Raw genomic sequence first — 17302 nt, 5'->3', positions numbered from 1 at the left:
CAACGATTTTACCTGTTATATATAACAACAACGCAGCATGAACGTGTGATTTCCCACCTTGAACAGACTGTAAAAGCGGCTGTTTTAAATGCTCTGAGAGAAAAGCATGGTTGTTGAAAGGAACACAGGTTTTTCGTGTTTTTTTTCTAAACCATCTGACCAACCAACCAAACTGTCGCTGTCACTGACCGAAACTGGGAGCTCTACTCCTCAGTGTCCACAAACTGTCTTAAATAACGCTAAACATTTGGAGTAAAGTATGAAAATACAGTTATTTTCATGTTATACGTTGTGAATCATCATGAAATTTTTATTATGGGTCCTTTAAAAGTCATAAAAAAGTTTCAAATTTTGTCCATGAGAACGTGTAAGAACCCTGTAACTGAATAAAAACTGCGTCTCTGTCAGCCTTCATTCCTAAACACCGCTTGATTTTTCTCTTTCAGGCCGAGAAACTGGTTGCTACTGTCCGACGTGCTCCGTCGGCTGCGGATGTCAGGCCGCGGCTTCCGGCAGGCCTTCCCCCACATGGAGGTTGTGACGGTCGCAGAGGCCGAGTTTTACCGGCAGGCCTCCCTGTCGCAGCTCTTCTCCTGCCCGGAGGAGCTGGAGGGCTTCCACGCGGACAGCAAGGACCTGCTGGACCTGGTGGAGGACAGCGCCGAGCTGGCCGCTCTTCTGGGCTCCACACTGGAGTGCCTGGACGACCGCTGGGACCACCCAGGGGACAAACTGAAGGACAAAATCAAGGCTATTGGCAAGTTGGGCTCCTCCTGACCCCTTGAGCCACTAAACCCGGACCTTGATCCTTACCGACTGCAGTTTGCTTTAGAACCACGCAGGGGTGACGATGATTTGCCTTAGCCTGTAGTTCCCACGCTGCTCTGGACCAGCACTGTACAGACGGACTGACCTGCTGGCTGACCAGGCTGCTTAAACGTTTCCCTCCGTTAACTGAGGATCAATACATTTGTGACTCAATAGACTTAATAATGGTCTTATTTTTATAAATTAATATATGTATAAATAAATAAATAAATAAATAAATATATATATATATATATAAAAGATATAGAGATTTTCTTTCTTTTGGATGTTGCTCACGACTCCTCTCTGAAAGATTTTGTATGGCAACAGAGTGTCGTCGTGTTGTCAGCGATTGGACGGAGCGTGTGAGCGCACAGCACATTGTGCATGTGTGTAGCTGTACAGGATAGTACTGAGACTGTGCTGTTGAATGTGGTATTTGTGTTTATAGGAAGCACATGATGTCCTGTTTTTTTTTGTTTTTTTTCTCCTCAGACTTCAGCGCTCGCTCAAGCCTCAGGGGCGATTCTGTTGTATCTTTTTTTTTATTTTAATGTTCAAGTTTTGCTTCCGGTTTAGTCTGTAATTTAACATGCAAAACTACAGAATTGTTTGTATAATAAAGTTTTAAGATAATGTTGATATTTACCCTTCGGCACAGAGCTTGTATATAACAGGGAGGCTACTGCAGTAAAGTAATTTTTGGTGTGTTCATTTTTGTTTTAACTTTGTAATTAAAATATCTCATAATTTGTATTTATATTTTACAAAAGAAGTTGCTTTAAAATAAATATACAAACTGCAAGATGAATCATGTGTTCTGAGCTTTTATTTTCTGTGCTGAATTAAATTCAGTTGTGAGAGCTGAAGTTTTTCCGGCTGCACTGTCAAATTGAATCTTCTCGCTTAATTATTGTAAGCCGCTCCTGTGTGGCGCTGAGGTGTGATCATCAACACAATCCTACATTGCCATCTCTTGGAATATTTTTGTATTGAAGGTGTCGCGCAATTTAATGCTGCAGCCAAGACTGAACGACTCGCCAGCTGCTGTTTGCTGCCTCTTTATGCTGAAAGGTTTGCGGCTTGCAGCGCCCTCCAGTGTGCAAAAATTAGTATTACTTAGTGAATGTACTTGGCCTTCAGCAACTTTTGTGTAGAAGTTTTTCTTCATTTTTTATCGTACCTTTTTAGCAGATGTGGGATGAAGTCATTGCTTTGCAAATCAGAAGTAAATCTCAAGTCCTTGCCTGCAAGTCCCCAATTAAGACAGAAATAAAAGTCATAATGCACTCTTCACCAAATGTTATGCCATTTTAACAAAATTGTAATTAATATTTAATTTAAAAAAAAAATCTTAAATGTTTTTAATTTACTTATTTGTTAAAGCAAACTTGTTAGAAGTTGTGGCTTCTACGCACACACACACACACACACACACACACACACACACACACACACACACACACACATACAGTATTTATATATATATATCCAAACATTGGCGTCTTTAGCCCCCAATTTTTTTTCTGGGATTTCAGGACATTTTTACAAATTTAGGACATTTTTAGGATTTTGGGACATTTCCCTGATTTTAGGACAGTAGGGGCTTAGCCTGGACCTCTGTTGGAGGTGCGGCGGATCCACCACTGACACTTATTTTGATAAACAAGCTCTATTTTGATGCTGTTTTATTCACTCTGGCACCTTATGTATACATAACATACAAAAAGAGTCCACAGTGTGAACATCTTTATTTTATTTTACTTTTTGTGAATTAGAAAATGGTGTGGGGGGGGGGGCACCAGGCACACGATGGGGGGCCAGATTTGGCCTGCAGGCTGTAAGTTGAGTTTCACAACCACAGTGCATAAAAAGGCACCAAATTGAGGTTGTTTTTTGAAAAGCTTTTGTTAAAAACACGAAACAGCTCAGCATAAACCCCTATAGATGGACTCATTCAAGTATTACCCACTAACATCTCTCACTGACCCCCTATACAAAGCAGTCTACACCCACGCCTGATTTGAGGATCCCTATTGGGCTAATCCAGCAGTGGCCTGCATTACATCCTAAATATGCTTTGAATTTTAAAAAATCAGTGTTTTATCTTTGCTCACATGAATGTGTCCAATCAGTAAGGAGCCGTAGATAAAAAGCCATCAGTCTCTGCAGAATCCATTAAACGAGCAGCTGAGTGCGTCAGCATCACGAGCCTCAACAAAACTGAAGTAAAGGGCAGATAGACTCCGAACTTAACACCCGGCTGCCCTATCTCTGCACAGTGGGTGCAAACAGATCCCTGGCAGGCCGCCAAAGGATCAGGCCAAAATTCAGAGGAGGGGTTAGCTGATCCACAAGCTGACAATAGAGCTTTTAGAGAAGGACATGGACAATCCAGTCTCTTGAGACATGAATAAACCCCCTGGAGAAATCCTCTGAGGAAAACGCAGACCATCATCAAATCATCATCAGGCTCTGACACAATCTTAAGATTTCTTTTAAAAACACGACTAAGAATGCTGGTTTTATTTAGCAGCACAGGTCAGAGAGCTTTGGTGAGTTGTTGGCTGCAGTTTCGGCCCATCTCACACATCCAGGTGAAGGTTACGGAGTGGCAAGAGGCTGTCAGGCAGATAATTCAGATGCAGGAAAAAAATGGGTGCAGGCTCACAGACCTGAGTTTCTCAGCCCAAACAGTGAAGTCAGAGAGTCACATCCTGAGGCAGGAGGTGCAGGAGGGTCACACTCAGCCCGAAGAGCTCCTCTCTGACTAACATCCCTCTTTACTGAACAGCAGGATGTAATTATAGGACATCAACAGATATGATGGCTTCATAAATGGACATCATGAAGGTGAAAAAAGGCCATACGTTTCTGTGAGGATTACCCTGCGTCATCATCACCCACTCTGCTGTGAAATGTTTCTCCTATTTGTCAGTAAAATGTAGCCGAATAGCAGCAAATATATGTTTGTTACTGTGCGGTTCATGGTGGTTTTTTTTTGTTGTTTTTGCATTATTAACCTTTAGTAGACACACAACATTACAGATCAGAGAACATGTTAACAAAAAGCATCAATCTATTGTCAAAAGTACAAAAGTCAATAGAAATCTAAAAATCAAAGTAACCTCATAAAACAGACGTATAAAAATAAATTTAAAAAATGATTACATACCAATAAAAATTAATGTAAAATACAAAAAATATCAGTGTTATATCATTAAAATCTGAAAATAAAAGTAGCTATAGAAAATGAACAAACAAAAGTACATAGTCAATAATAAATAAATTAGAAAAAATAGAACTGAATAGAATTGTAGCACAATCAAAATACTTAAATGCATTGTATAAAAACATCTGTTTAAAATGAAATTGGATTTTTTTTTACTAAGTTTTAGTGAAGCAATTAGATTTTTTCAAAATTAAGGATCAACTTCAGGAAGAAATGACATAACAGTAATCTGAACAATGCATTCTTACCCAAAGCCATCAGTCTGACAAACAGTTAACATTGGATAAATAATATATGTGTGTGTATGTGTGCGTGTGTGTTATATTTTACTGTTTAATTTATAAGGCAAGATAAAACAGAATTTTATAAATCCCAAAGGAGATTCTTGTGCCAGATTGCTCCAGAAATACAGTAGCAAAAAAGAATACAACAACGGAGCAAATAAGTGAAAATAAAATAAAAATAAAATACAAAGTGTCTGAAATAAAATAAAATACAAAGTGTCTGAAATAAAATAAAATACAAAGTGCCTGAAACAAAATAAAATACAAAGTGTCTGAAATAAAATACAAAGTGTCTGAAATAAAATACAAAGTGCCTGAAATAAAACACAAAGTGTCTGAAATAAAATAAATAAAAGTGTCTAGTTATAATAATGTTTAAAAGTAAAAGTTAAAAAACAAACAAACAAAAACAAATATGTACACATCACTGTCAATGATAAACCTGAGCCGCTGCACTGTATATATAATGTCTACATGCATGTACTTTATGTACTGTCAGTATTTGGAGTACTCTGCGCTACTCCTCTGACAGATATTCTCCCGTGGTGCTGTGCGGCGCGGTGACGTCAGGTCAGCTGATCTGTGCTGCAGTGAGGAGAAAGATGTCGCTGACAAACTGTCGAAGGATGGAGGCTGTTTTCTCCGCCGTGTTTGCCCTCTGCTGCCTTGTCTCCACCGGTGAGAAATGTGCATCGACAGATAATCATGTTCCACCATTTTTGAGATAATTTTACACATTAATATGACGTTATAATCGTATCTATCCACCGTACTTGTAAATGACAACCTAACGTTAGCTTGAAACATCGTTAGCGTCGCCGTTTAGCTCCTTATTAAACCGTATGTTTGGTGTAAGAGTCTCGTTTAAATGAATGGAAACGTGTCATATAATAATGCTGTACTTTTAAGCAGTGGGTTTTAACATCTACGTGTGATTTTAACACGCGTTTTAAAAACTGAACACCATACTGTTAGCCTGTTGCTAATATTTAAAGCGTTAGCAGGCTGTAAACGCTAAAAGTGAGGACATTCATGCATTTCTTGTTGGAAATGTTCACAAAATGCTCATGTTAAGAAAGACAGAAACATACATTTATGTGCTTCCTTGTTTCTGGTTGCTGATTTACTCAGGACCGAGCAGTCATGTGACAGGCTGTAAACGGACGGTTCCTCTTTAACATTCATCATCAGGAGTCACGAGTTTATGTCTCTGAGCTGTGATGATAATACTGCAGGACTGATGTCTTTACTCTGACCCGTGAGGTCCAGTCAGCCTGTGGAGAAAAAATATGCTTTCTGTCATGTATAAGTAACATATCAGTGAAAGTCAGTCATAACACCACATTAACAGATGTGTCACAGCTTCTCATTAAACAGAGACTACTTTCTTTTATTGCAAAACAGCAGCTGAAGAGGAGAAGAGAGTCATTTAAATCAGGTTTATTGACAAGTAGTTTATCACATACATGTAATTTACCCTGGTGTTTTGATTCACAACAATAAACATAGTGAAGGAAAATTTTTAAAAAAGCAAGTAGAATAGATATACTTTATTAATCCCATGGGGGAAATTGTTTTGTTACAGCAGCAAATAAGAGAGCAACTGAATACAGTCTTTGTTAAAAAGGTAAAATAATGCAAATTTAAATACAAAGGAAGGCATTTAAGATAGAATAAATAGAATAAATATATATATATATATATATATATATATATATATATATATATATATATATATACAGTAACAATAATAATATTAGGGTCTCGCCCACCTGAAGATAGGATTTTCAAAATTTGAAGTCAATCCGGCCAAAGCTGTAGGAGTATTTGGATCAGAAAAACTGCAAACAATTGTAGAAAATTGTTTTTCAATTGAAAATGGTGGACGTCCTGTTGGGTTTAGAGTATGGCTCCAAGAGACTTTTTTGTTTGTCCTGTAATGCTCAATACTCCTCCCAATTTATGTATGTTTAGGTGAATTGTACCACAGGGGCTCCTTTGTTGAAGTCTGTTAGGTGGCAATCTTGAGGCATTTTTTTATAAGATTTAAATTTAAACATTTTGTGACTTTTTGAGCATGTTTAAGCCCTCAAAAATGTGTGTTATTTGTTCAAATAAGAAAAATTATATAATAATAATAGTAATTCCTTCAGTTTCAATAGGGTCCTTGCATCTTTCGGTGCTCGGACCCTAAATAAAGATACCTCAGTATGTACAGAGAACAAACAAAAAAGCCAAAAAGATTCAGAAAAGCAATAATAAAGAAAAAATGGGCAAAAAGTGAAGATGGATGTGCTAACATAGCAAATGTGCAAATGCAGATGTGCAACAGAGACAATGATCAGTGAGTCCAGTACAGATGTTGAGTTCACCTGCCACATAGAGGGGCTCTGTTAAAGAGTCGGGAGTCTGTTAGAAAACGAGCTGCGGCGTCTCTGAATAGAGTAATGAAGGGGATGGGATGGATTGTCAATGACAGACAGCAGAGTACTGCAAAACTCAAGAAGAAAATGCAGACTAGAAAAAAATACAATAAAAATTATGCAAAAATACTATAGTACAGTATATCTTTTTTTAAATAAAAGAGTCGTTTTTTTTTCAATATTGCACATTGTGTGCAGGAATTTGCAAGATATTGACCAGAAGATGTGCAAACGTTCACAAAATGAAGTAGGCTTGCATGGGTATGAGGTTTTTACGGTATGATAACTGTCTTGGAAAATATCTTGGTTTCTTGTTATATAGTATTACACAATACCATTACCATTATCCATTACCAGGACCCTTAAAGGAAAGTTTGTGTTATTTCTCTCATTTTCCCCACAGGTGTTCATGGAGACAGTTTAACGGTGCTGCAGTCTCCAGAGTTTGTGTCCTTTAAGAAAGGAGACTGGCCCGTCTCTGGAGAGAAGATCCCTGACCTGGTGGCTTTAACCATGGGCTTCTCCGTTCAAGAGGTGCTTTTTAATTGTCTTTAGGGTTGGCCTATAACAGATATTTCTTTAAATAATGTCTGTGTGCCTCATGAATGTATTTCAGGTCATTTTTTAGCTTTACTGTTTACCGTACCGCTTTGGTTTACTCTCACCTTATTGTTTTTTAAAATTTTTGTCAGCTGAAAAGCTCTAAAATGCTACTGTACACTTCTTGCTCAGTGAGACACAGTAAGTAACCAGCTAAAAAAATACAGAAGCATTTAGCATCTAAAGAAAAAGATATGTCAGGATTTTTTGGAGACCAAATCAGAGCTAGAAGAGAGGTAATTGTGGTCAGAAACACGACTCTAAATAATTCATAATGCTTTTCTGTAACTGCAGAAAAGCTTATGTTTGCTTACATGTTTATCATAGCAACTTAAAAGATGATGATATTATAGTTGAGAAAAGTTCAAGCAGCGAGCACATCCAGAGGTGTTTTAAACTAGGTGCTGGACCAAGCAGAAATAGCTGTGAAAGATAAAACGTCACGTGTGACGTTTTGGGCATTAGCTCTTCCTCAAACATGTCTGTTTACACGTGTGGAGGTAATCGAATAAATTTTCATGGGAGCTTTATTTATTCTTTTATATTGATGATACGCCTGTTGACAACTTTTTTCTGCTCCCCCCCCCCCCGAAAAAATCAGTTATTGCAGGTGTATGCGTGTGATCCTGCTGGCCTACCCCTTACAGTGTGTGTTAATTTGTACAGGATCTGTCCTGGCCCGGTCTTCAGGCCGGTCCGTTGTTCCAGCGTCCCCGGGCTAATGTACTGGTGGTGGTGAGAGGAGTGGACAGCCTGGCTCTGCCTCAGAGTGTGGCGTCTTTCCCCCTGGAGAACGTGAGTCAGACTGGACTGTGGCTTTATGATGGTGTTTTGTACATCAGATATAAAACTGAAGTGTTCTGTGTAATTATTAAATCCGTGGTTCTTTTTCTTCTCTGCAGCCGGTACCCTTCACCTTGGACAGCGTTGCAGAGACGGTGCACTCTCTGTTTGCTGAGGACACCCCTGTGGTGCTGCAGCTGGCCCCCAGTGAGGAGGTAACGAAAATATACTGAGACAGAACAGGACACACCTGCCAACTGTGACATCACTCTTAAGAGACTGATATGTTTTTGTTAAAAATCTGTTTGTTGTCGTTCTCAGAGGCTGTATATGCTGGGTAAAGCCAATGCTGTGTTTGAGGACCTACCAGTCACCTTGCAGCAGATCCGTGCCCGTCTGTCTCAGGACGGCTCCGTGCTGGCTTCTCTGCCGCTCAACTCGCTCAGCAGGAATGCAGAGGTCAGTTTCAAACAGCCACAGCGTGTCCACACAAGAATGTACTGGCTTTGTGGGTCTCATATTGTCAAGTTATGGCCCTGTTCCCACGCAACCACCATCATTTTACTGATGTTTGTTTTAAAGGCAAACTTGTGACGGCCAGCATGATAAAATTGCTGGTTTGAATTTGAAGAGGCCACATTGTATATACTGTCATCACTGCTCTACCTCCAAAATAGGATGTTAAAATGAATATTCTCATGCAGTTAGCAAACAATATTCACAATATTTTGATGGTGCTCTTGAAAAATAACTTATGGCATCATCAAACCTCGGATTTCTGGGAGTTCAGTGACCAATTTTACCTGATTTAGACTGATTTTTAAGCCTCTGTATCGGCAATAGCCGAGGTCGGACGGATTATATATTTGGGTTATCCGCCGTCTGTCTGTCCCATTCTTTTGAACACCATATCTCAAGATTGTCTAGCGGAAATTTCTTTAAATTTGACACAAAAGTCCAGTTGGACTCAAAAATGAACTAACAAGATTTTGGTGCTCAAGTCAAGTCACTGTGACCTTGCATCCATATCATTCTCGATTTCTCAAGAACACCGTTTAAACAGTTTCTTGAAATTTGGCACAAATGTCCACTTTGAGTCAGGTATGAACTGATCAGAATTTGGTTTGGTTCGATGGCAATTCTGGTTTCAACTTGAATGAACATTTTTCAAGAACCTGTTTTTCTCTTTCTTACCTCCCCACTGTTTCTGCTGTCTAGGCTGATTTGCTCTTCCTGTCTGAGGTCCAAGTCCTGCATGACATCACAGCTCTGGTAAGTCCTCCTTGGTTAGCTGAGGTCAGGCTGAAAATGAGGATCATTTTTGTATTTTGGCTCACGTGTCTTTTGCCCTTCCTCTTGTAGCTGCAGAGACACAGACACTTGGCGAAGGACCACTCTCCTGACCTGTACTCCTTGGAGCTGTCGGGCCTGGAGGAGCTCAGCAGGCTCTACGGCCAAGACTCTCCTCAGTACCGTGATGCCACGGCCATTCTCACCTCTGTTCTGCAGAAAGTAAGGAGAAGCTTTTAATAGGCTGTTATTTACAGAATCTAATTGCGTTTTTTTTTTTTGTTTTAAAGAATTTAACATCTGTATATTTGTGTCTTTTTCATTGTAGTTTGCAGAAGATGTTTATGGTCTCTATGGCAACAGCGCTGTGGTGGAGGTTGTCACAGTCAAGACCTTTGAGGCTCCTTTGACCAGGAAGTCCCGTTCGATCCTGCAGTCCAAACAGATTGTAAGTCTTATTAACTGTTTGCCAAATTTAATTTTAATGTCAACAGAAAAAAAAAGATTAAGGCAGCAAATATAATCTGCAGTGCGTTCTAAATTAGTTAGCTGAGTATTAGAAACACCTCTTAGTACAGTCTGATACATTTCAACAGCACAAAATTGCAAGTTAAGTTGATCAGTGCATCTCTAAACCAGACACAACAAACAGAAAAAAAGGACTCAGTAGAGTGCAGATTTCTATCAGGCGGCCACTACAGACAATTTTTGTAATTCCAGCAGACGCAGGGCAGCACATTTTAGAAGCATCTCTTTATAGCATTTTTTCCAGGTTGCTTCCTTGTTTTTTGCTCTTTTTTTAATATACAAATTTTCAGGTTATTTTTTGTAAATGTTTACAATTTTTTTGGTCATTTCTTGTTTAGTTGCTCTTTGGGTAACTTTTTTTGTTTGGTTGATGAAAAAAATCAAGCCATTTGGTTCAGGTTTCAAAGGGTCAACATAAAAAACGGCTGCATTTCATTTGGGTGAGCTTTGTTTCCTGGCATTGCACATGCTGGCTGACGGTCATGGCTCACTGGGACATATGAAAGAGCTGAGTCATCGTTAATAAATTTGTTTGACTTGTGCTTTTCTAAGTCAAAATATCTGCCGTGGAATATAAATAATGTACAGTACGGCCGTATCATGTAAAATTCATGTATCTAGTGGTGTATTGATGCACCGGCGGGTGAAATCTTGCGCTGAAATAAAAATCAGTGCTTTTGGAATTTATGGTGGGACTGTTGTTAACCCCTTATGTGAAGTATAAACCCAGTTCCAGTCCGTGCTGTTTGGTTTTTATGACTCAGGTCTGGAACCGAAGAATGCTTTGATCAGCCACTCTAATAAAAATGGGTAAGGGGGTGAGAGCGTGCAGGGGTGAGTCCTAATAGTCCTGTTAATGCGTCTTATTAGATGTTGCCCTCCCTCTATCACACTCACATCCTGTTGTGTGCTCGATGCACACACTGCGGTGGAGATGAAAAGGTTAGAGGTCTGGCACTCAGACAGTTTTTTTTAGAACATATTTTTATTATTTTAAGAGCACAAGGCTCACAGTGTTACAAAACAGATCCATTGTGTATATACAGTTAAAAGGTTTAATCAGTCAGACTCCCGCACATACATGCAGCATAAAAAGGACATTTGATATAAGATAACATGCAGAGATAAAATATGCCTTTAAAAAATGATTTAAGTGATAATTATAGTTTTATAAAAGAAAATGGAAAGAAAAAGGTTAAATAAGCAATAATAATAATAACAAAGATAAACATATAAATATAGACGATAGCAGTATCTTGAAAAGCGAAGTACGTTGTCCTCTGACTCTCATCAGCAGCCTTTAGTAAAAGATGGTCCAGATTTTTTTTTATTTTTTATTGGAATCAGAATTGTTGCACATCATACAGCACAGTGGACCTTCATCGTTTTTCTGTTTTTTTCTTACAATGAAGTGGGAAAGAGGTAAAATAAAATAAAAAAATAATTAGAAGTGTATCTTGCTAAATCGTTCAGGCAACGGCAACAGTATGTTTTTCTGAAGAGAAGAAACAATCAGATAATACAAACAAAAAAAAGGGGTAAAAAAAGCAAAAACAAACAACAAAAAAATAATTAAAGACTAAAGACATTTTTAAATCCATAACAATATCAATTTGAAGAAAGGTCTCTACTCCGAAAGAAAAGAAACAATAGAATCACAAATAAACTATGAACACTTTAATAGCTCAATGAAAAGTTATGGGAAGTGATATTTTAAATATGTTTTCTTAGATCAAGTGAAGTCTGATCTTTAATGAGGATAAATGTACAGCCGAAGATGTCCAGCAGCTTTTAAACTTTTCCATTTTCTCGTAAGAGCCTTCTTACTCGCTATCAACATAATATTAAACATTTATTTATTTACAAATCTCTTTACAGTGTCTGGTCTCAAAACAAATGTCTCAAAACTGAATAGAAATGTCACTTTAAATAGCTTTTCCATAAAGATTTTACTTTGTGTCCAGTAATCCAGAAGCTTTGGGCTTTGATGATAATAATGAGTTGCCTTTTTCTCCCCATATGACGTCCAACACAAAATGTTTTTATTTAAGAAAAGCTGTTGTGCAGGCGTTTTAACAAATCTTATTAAGCTCTTCAGCCCAAATTCTCTCAGTCTAGACCTGGGGTCAGCAACCTTTTAAATCAAAAGAGCCATTTTGACCAAAAATAATTTTAAAAACCTGTCTGGTGCCGCAAAACATATTTGAGCCTTATAGTCAAGGTAACACAGCCTATTAAGTCTAAATAAGTCCATCGACATTATTTGTCTAAATAAGTATTTATTAATATGTTTTACAACAATGATATGATTATTTGGCTCTTTAACTTTCTAGAGTTGGCAGTTAAAGCAAACAAATCTTTTTACACACTGTTAAATTCTCTATTTTCCTCCGAGACTTTTGGATTTGTAGTAGAAGGGAACTTCGAGAAAAAGCCACCGTCATTGAGGTTTGGCAAAAATTTAGAAGAAAAGGCGCCAGGTCATAGACGTATGACACAAATTTTAGTTAAGTTTAATTCAATTCTTCAGTCGGTTTTCTAAACGTGGAAAATGCAAGCATTTATTTAGACCTAGAATAGAGAATAAATTAATTACAATGTGAAAATAAAAATGAATTTCCATGATTGTGTGTGTGTGTGTGTGTGTGTGTGTGTGTGTGTGTGTGTGTGTGTGTGTGTGTGTGTGTGAAAGCCACTGGAAGCCACTAGAGAGGGGCTAAAGAGCCGCAGGTTGCCCACCTCTGGTCTAGACACTTTTTCAACGGATGCACCCGCCTCTCAGGATTTAAATCTCATACTTGATGTTTTTGCAGAGTAACCCGGAAAGCCCGTACAATCTGGCCTACAAGTACAACTTCCAGTACGCTGTGGTCTTCAACATCGTGCTGTGGCTGATGATCGCTCTGGCCCTCGCAGTCATCGCAATCGCTTACAACCTGTGGAACATGGACCCCGGATATGACAGCATCATCTACAGGATGACCAACCAGAAGATCAGGATGGACTAAATCCTGAGCAGCGACACTCCAGCCGTCCTCTTAGATCCCTCTAGTGAATGTTTGTGTTTTGTGTGAGGTCTTGTTCAGTGAAAAAAAAACTGAGTCAGCTTAATGGGAGGAAGGACGTAACACTGAGTCACCTCTTTGTTTACAAAACAACATCTTTACAGTAGGTTTTTTTTTTAAAATTTGCCTCCATAAAGCTCTTTAACGTCCTCCACTGATCAAATTCAGACTTCCTCCCCTCAACCTCGGCTCTCATCATTCCTTACCACCTTTAACTCCTCACTAACTACCTTTCGTTTGTTTCCCTGGTGATTGCAACGTTATTTTTTATTGTAAAAAATATATTGTAATAATATGAAAGAATGGTTCCTGTGTGAAGTTGTTGTGCTTGTCTTTCTGTGTGAATCTGTTTTAAGTTAAATGAAATCTATGTGTATATATTGAATATACAGAAGCAACTGTATGAAGAAAATGCTGTACTCTTATTGTGAAAAAGATTTGCGTAGTGTTTATTCCAGGTAGGTTAACCCTGCTTCAATTCCAAATGGTAAATGCTTATTAAAACACGTGAATACTTGATCAGTGTGTTGGTTGTTCTGATTGGACAAAGATAAATGAAGCTCTGTAAATCGCAATAAAAATAAATTATTACATGGATCACTGTGGTTTGTGTTTACTTGAAGAAGTAATGTTTAATTTCATTAATCTGAAGCATGTGCTTAATTTTGGGGAAAAAAATCCTATTTGTTTTTTTTCAAAATAACATTTAACCTTTTCCCAACCTCTAACTCCCAACTGTACTTTGTCATGTTTCAGATGTCTATACAATTTTTTTAGTTTCACCAAAGATACAATACCCTCAAAAATTTAACGCTCTCAGTGGGAAAAAAACCCTAAAAAAGTATCAAATATTTCACAAAAAACTTCTTTTTTCTTTTCTTGCTCATTACTCATCTCAGATTTATCTTGGGACTCTTTGGGCAGGCTGGACCCCAGCTTGTCACCATAGCAGCCCTCTGCCATAGTGTATTTTTTTTTTTTAACTAACTCATTTTTAAAATCTTGGTTTTCAATTATCTTTCTTTTTTTCTCTCATGCACATCTTCACATTACACTGTTAAAAACTGTCTACATGATGCAAACAGTGTACTATAATTAATAGTAATAGAAAATAAACAATTCTCAAGATTTTGTTTTTAACAATTAATCTGGAAATTACATCTCTACAGCAGACTAAGAATTATTAGAGTATACTATAAATAATAATAACATGAAATAATTTAAAATAAATAATCCTCAATATGTTTAAACGATGAATCTGGAAGGGCTGATCTGTTTCTGTAGTTAGACTAATCTCAATCCTCTTTTAAATGGATCTATCTCATGTACATCACGTTATGCGTCATTGTGTAACAGCGCAGCCAATCAGAATGCAGGAGGGGCTTTAAGTCCCGCCTCTGGTATTATCCGCGGTACGTGATTGGCTGTGTGCTTTTGTAACACATCGGGTATTAAATATTACAGGACACAGGAAGCAGCGTTTACCGACAACAGACGACATTATCTCACCTCGAGATTCAAACAGGGAACAAAGATGGTCTGACTGCTAATAAAAGGTAAGATCTGTTTGTCGTTTTTTTCGATGAATATATCACAAATTTTGTTAATCGCGCCTACGCCTATCTATCACGTGGCTGTGTTTTCTTGTGTAATGTCGCAGTCGTGTGAACTGATGCAAATGCAGGCGATGCTAACAGTATTATCGAGAATGTTTGATGTATTATTATTGATTAAGCCATCATAAAGTAGTTTAAATTAACTCCACCTTTACTAGCTGCAGCATCGATGATACATGCATTAATGCGTCAATAATCAAAATACAATATCAAATATATTAGACTTAAATCGGTCATTTTGCATAACGAATACTCTTACTTAACTGTAGGTGTATTTCAATAACAATATTCTTGTATATTTAGGTAAAATTTTGAATGCATGACTGTGCAGTCCTATTCATTTATCTCTTTTCTACCTCTGGTATGTGAGGACAGATCATTTAGAGGACTTATTCGTAATGATACACTCAGTCTTTGGTGCTGTTTTTCCAACTTATTTACCCAACTCTGTTGGGTAAATAAGTTTTGTTTCAACATGGGGGGATACCAAACAGTGTGTTTCCTACATTGTGTTGTGCTGCATTGTTGATTTTTTATGCACCACTTTGAGCTTTGTTGTAAAAAAAAATATATATTATCAGTTTATGGTGGAAATGTCTATTATTTTGAATAGAATAATAGTCCTCTGCTACTTTAATGTGTTTATTTAATGACTCCCCTTGGAATCTACATATGTGTATTTTTCTATCCATCTATAGTACAAATAGCTTTATTCACATGTTTATGATATACAAAGTTAACCTGCTTATATGCAAAAGATCTTCACAAGGCTGTTCTACTCAGTATATCCTCTCATTTTTTTGCCTTACATCCCAGCTAGCATCTATGTGGTGAGGAGGATCCGGGCTTCCATCGCTGCAGGAGAGCAGCTGGAAAAGCCCATCATAACACCATGTAGTGCTATTGGTAAGACAATGACAACAACCACTACTACAACTCCTGCAAAGAAACAGAAGGAATTCAGAGTTTAAAAACCAGTTTAAAAGAATAAACAGACTCTGAAGAGTAAACAGACAGCTGTGATGTATAATCCCTGCAGCTATTTTGGCTTTTGAAGGATGATCAGCGGCTGAATGTTGGAAATGTCGAAGTTTTGTCAAACAGTAATTGTGCCCCATCAATGAGTCTTTATTTTGAATGAAACTATTTAAAGCCAGTTTTATGACATTATATGTCAGGCAACACTTTTTGTACATCAACCTGCTCACACATCATGGTTGTGACTGTCTTACCATTATGTCATGAAGCATGTCCCTGAGATTAGGGGTATTAGAGGAGTATTATGTACATGTCACTGACTCACATGGGCTTCTCTATTCCACTTATAGCTGAAATGAGAACGGGACGTGAGTCCAGAGGAAACGCCCCGGTGGTTGCACTGAGTCCAGGACCTGATGAAGGTGTCGGTGGAGCAGTTGGCCCGGGGACGTCCTCAGAGACAGCTGTGCAGAAGTGTGGCTCCTCCTGACGTTAAAGGTCAAGCTGGACACTGGGACTGTGGTCACCATGATGGAAAAATATAGTTTGTTATCTTTGTGTTTCTGCATTACAGGACAATAACACATTATCGTGAATGATTCCATGCATATACAGAACCACCAACCATATCCTGATGGACAAAAAGACTATTGTTCAACTGCTTCCCAGTGTTCATGCTTTACTCGACAGCCATTGTCCCATTTATGCCTTTTTCACAGCAAACATTTTGACTTTCCATAGGACAAAACAGGTACAAATAACATGAATGATAACTCTTAAGGCCTTTTTTAAAAGTGAAAAACAACTTTTCAACTTCACTCCCCCTCCCCCCAGCATGTCCAACTTGTATTTTTGTTGCCGCCAAAGTTGCAAAGACAACAGGATGGCTTTCCATTTTCCCCAAACCCTTGCAGCTACCACGGTTTCCCCCCCTTTATTGGTTTTTACACCGTTTGCCATTTCTGCTACTGGGGATAGTCAACACGTTCTCTGTGAGGAGGGCCTGTATTTATGTACTGCAGAGTGTGAAGGTCAACTCACCAACCTCTCTCCAGGGGCTGAGCGGGCCTGATGTTTCTGCTGCTGTATCAATAAATACATAATTCAAAAAAAAAGTTGCTCCAGGGTTGATGTTTGTACACTTAAATGAGGTCATACATTTTCTTAATGATGTTTTGACTTGTAGTAGGATAAACAGATGTGTAACTAGAAACTGCTCGCTGCAAATACTATGAGAAAAATCAATTTGTGAACATTAATTGGAAATATGGACTTACTGTAACAGTTTTTGTAAACAGTTTGTACATTTTAGAAATTATAATTATTAATCTATCCAACAAACTACTTTAAAAACTCCATAAAAATAAACTTTCTGATTCTCATCTATTCTATAATAGTGGCACAGACACAGTTATGCATTTATGAACTTATTTAAGTATATTCCTCTGGACGGATGCTGAACATATTTTGATATGTTAAATGGAAACGAGATTAATTAAATAAAAGATTTTTTGATCTGGATGATCTGGAGAAAGGTCATGTATTTATTTTAAATCTCTATCTTAAAAAGTTTTGTATCCATAAATACACATGCCCTGAAAGGAGACCCAATATTTATCACCTCAAGCATGAAATGAAACTGTACTTTAAAACATTCAAAGGACTGACAAACCAGAAGAAAACATGACCACCAAAT

General features: G+C 37.9%; 2 protein-coding genes and 1 long non-coding RNA gene across 4 annotated transcripts in view; all 3 read left to right on the top strand.

Moving 5' to 3' along the window:
• Positions 1 to 1618, top strand: part of bcor (BCL6 corepressor) — a 45242-nt gene extending 43624 nt beyond the window's left edge. For both annotated transcript variants that reach the window (XM_042494106.2, XM_088083428.1), the window contains one exon: positions 447 to 1618. In XM_042494106.2, coding sequence (XP_042350040.2) covers positions 447 to 777 — 331 coding nt within the window. In that variant the 3' untranslated portion in view covers positions 778 to 1618. The remainder of the gene's footprint in view (positions 1 to 446) is intronic.
• A 3229-nt stretch (positions 1619 to 4847) lies between these two features.
• Positions 4848 to 13609, top strand: atp6ap2 (ATPase H+ transporting accessory protein 2). The gene is made up of 9 exons (XM_042494593.2): positions 4848 to 5001; positions 7150 to 7280; positions 8013 to 8141; positions 8249 to 8344; positions 8451 to 8588; positions 9348 to 9401; positions 9492 to 9641; positions 9748 to 9867; positions 12761 to 13609. The coding sequence occupies exons 1-9, from the start codon at positions 4926 to 4928 to the stop codon at positions 12953 to 12955; spliced, it is 1089 nt and encodes a 362-aa protein (XP_042350527.2). The 5' UTR covers positions 4848 to 4925; the 3' UTR covers positions 12956 to 13609.
• Positions 13610 to 14412: 803 nt separating this feature from the next.
• Positions 14413 to 17127, top strand: LOC121948900 (uncharacterized). The gene is made up of 3 exons (XR_006106192.2): positions 14413 to 14568; positions 15445 to 15534; positions 15957 to 17127. It is a non-coding gene; the product is annotated as an uncharacterized LOC121948900 (long non-coding RNA).
• Positions 17128 to 17302: the final 175 nt, after the last annotated feature.

Source organism: Plectropomus leopardus, chromosome 10, assembly GCF_026936395.1.
Source record: "Plectropomus leopardus strain MGB_pleo_1.0 chromosome 10, ASM2693639v1, whole genome shotgun sequence".
NCBI lineage: Eukaryota > Metazoa > Chordata > Actinopteri > Perciformes > Serranidae > Plectropomus > Plectropomus leopardus.
Note: the sequence above shows the minus strand (reverse complement) of the source record. Positions and strands in the feature narration are given on the sequence as shown.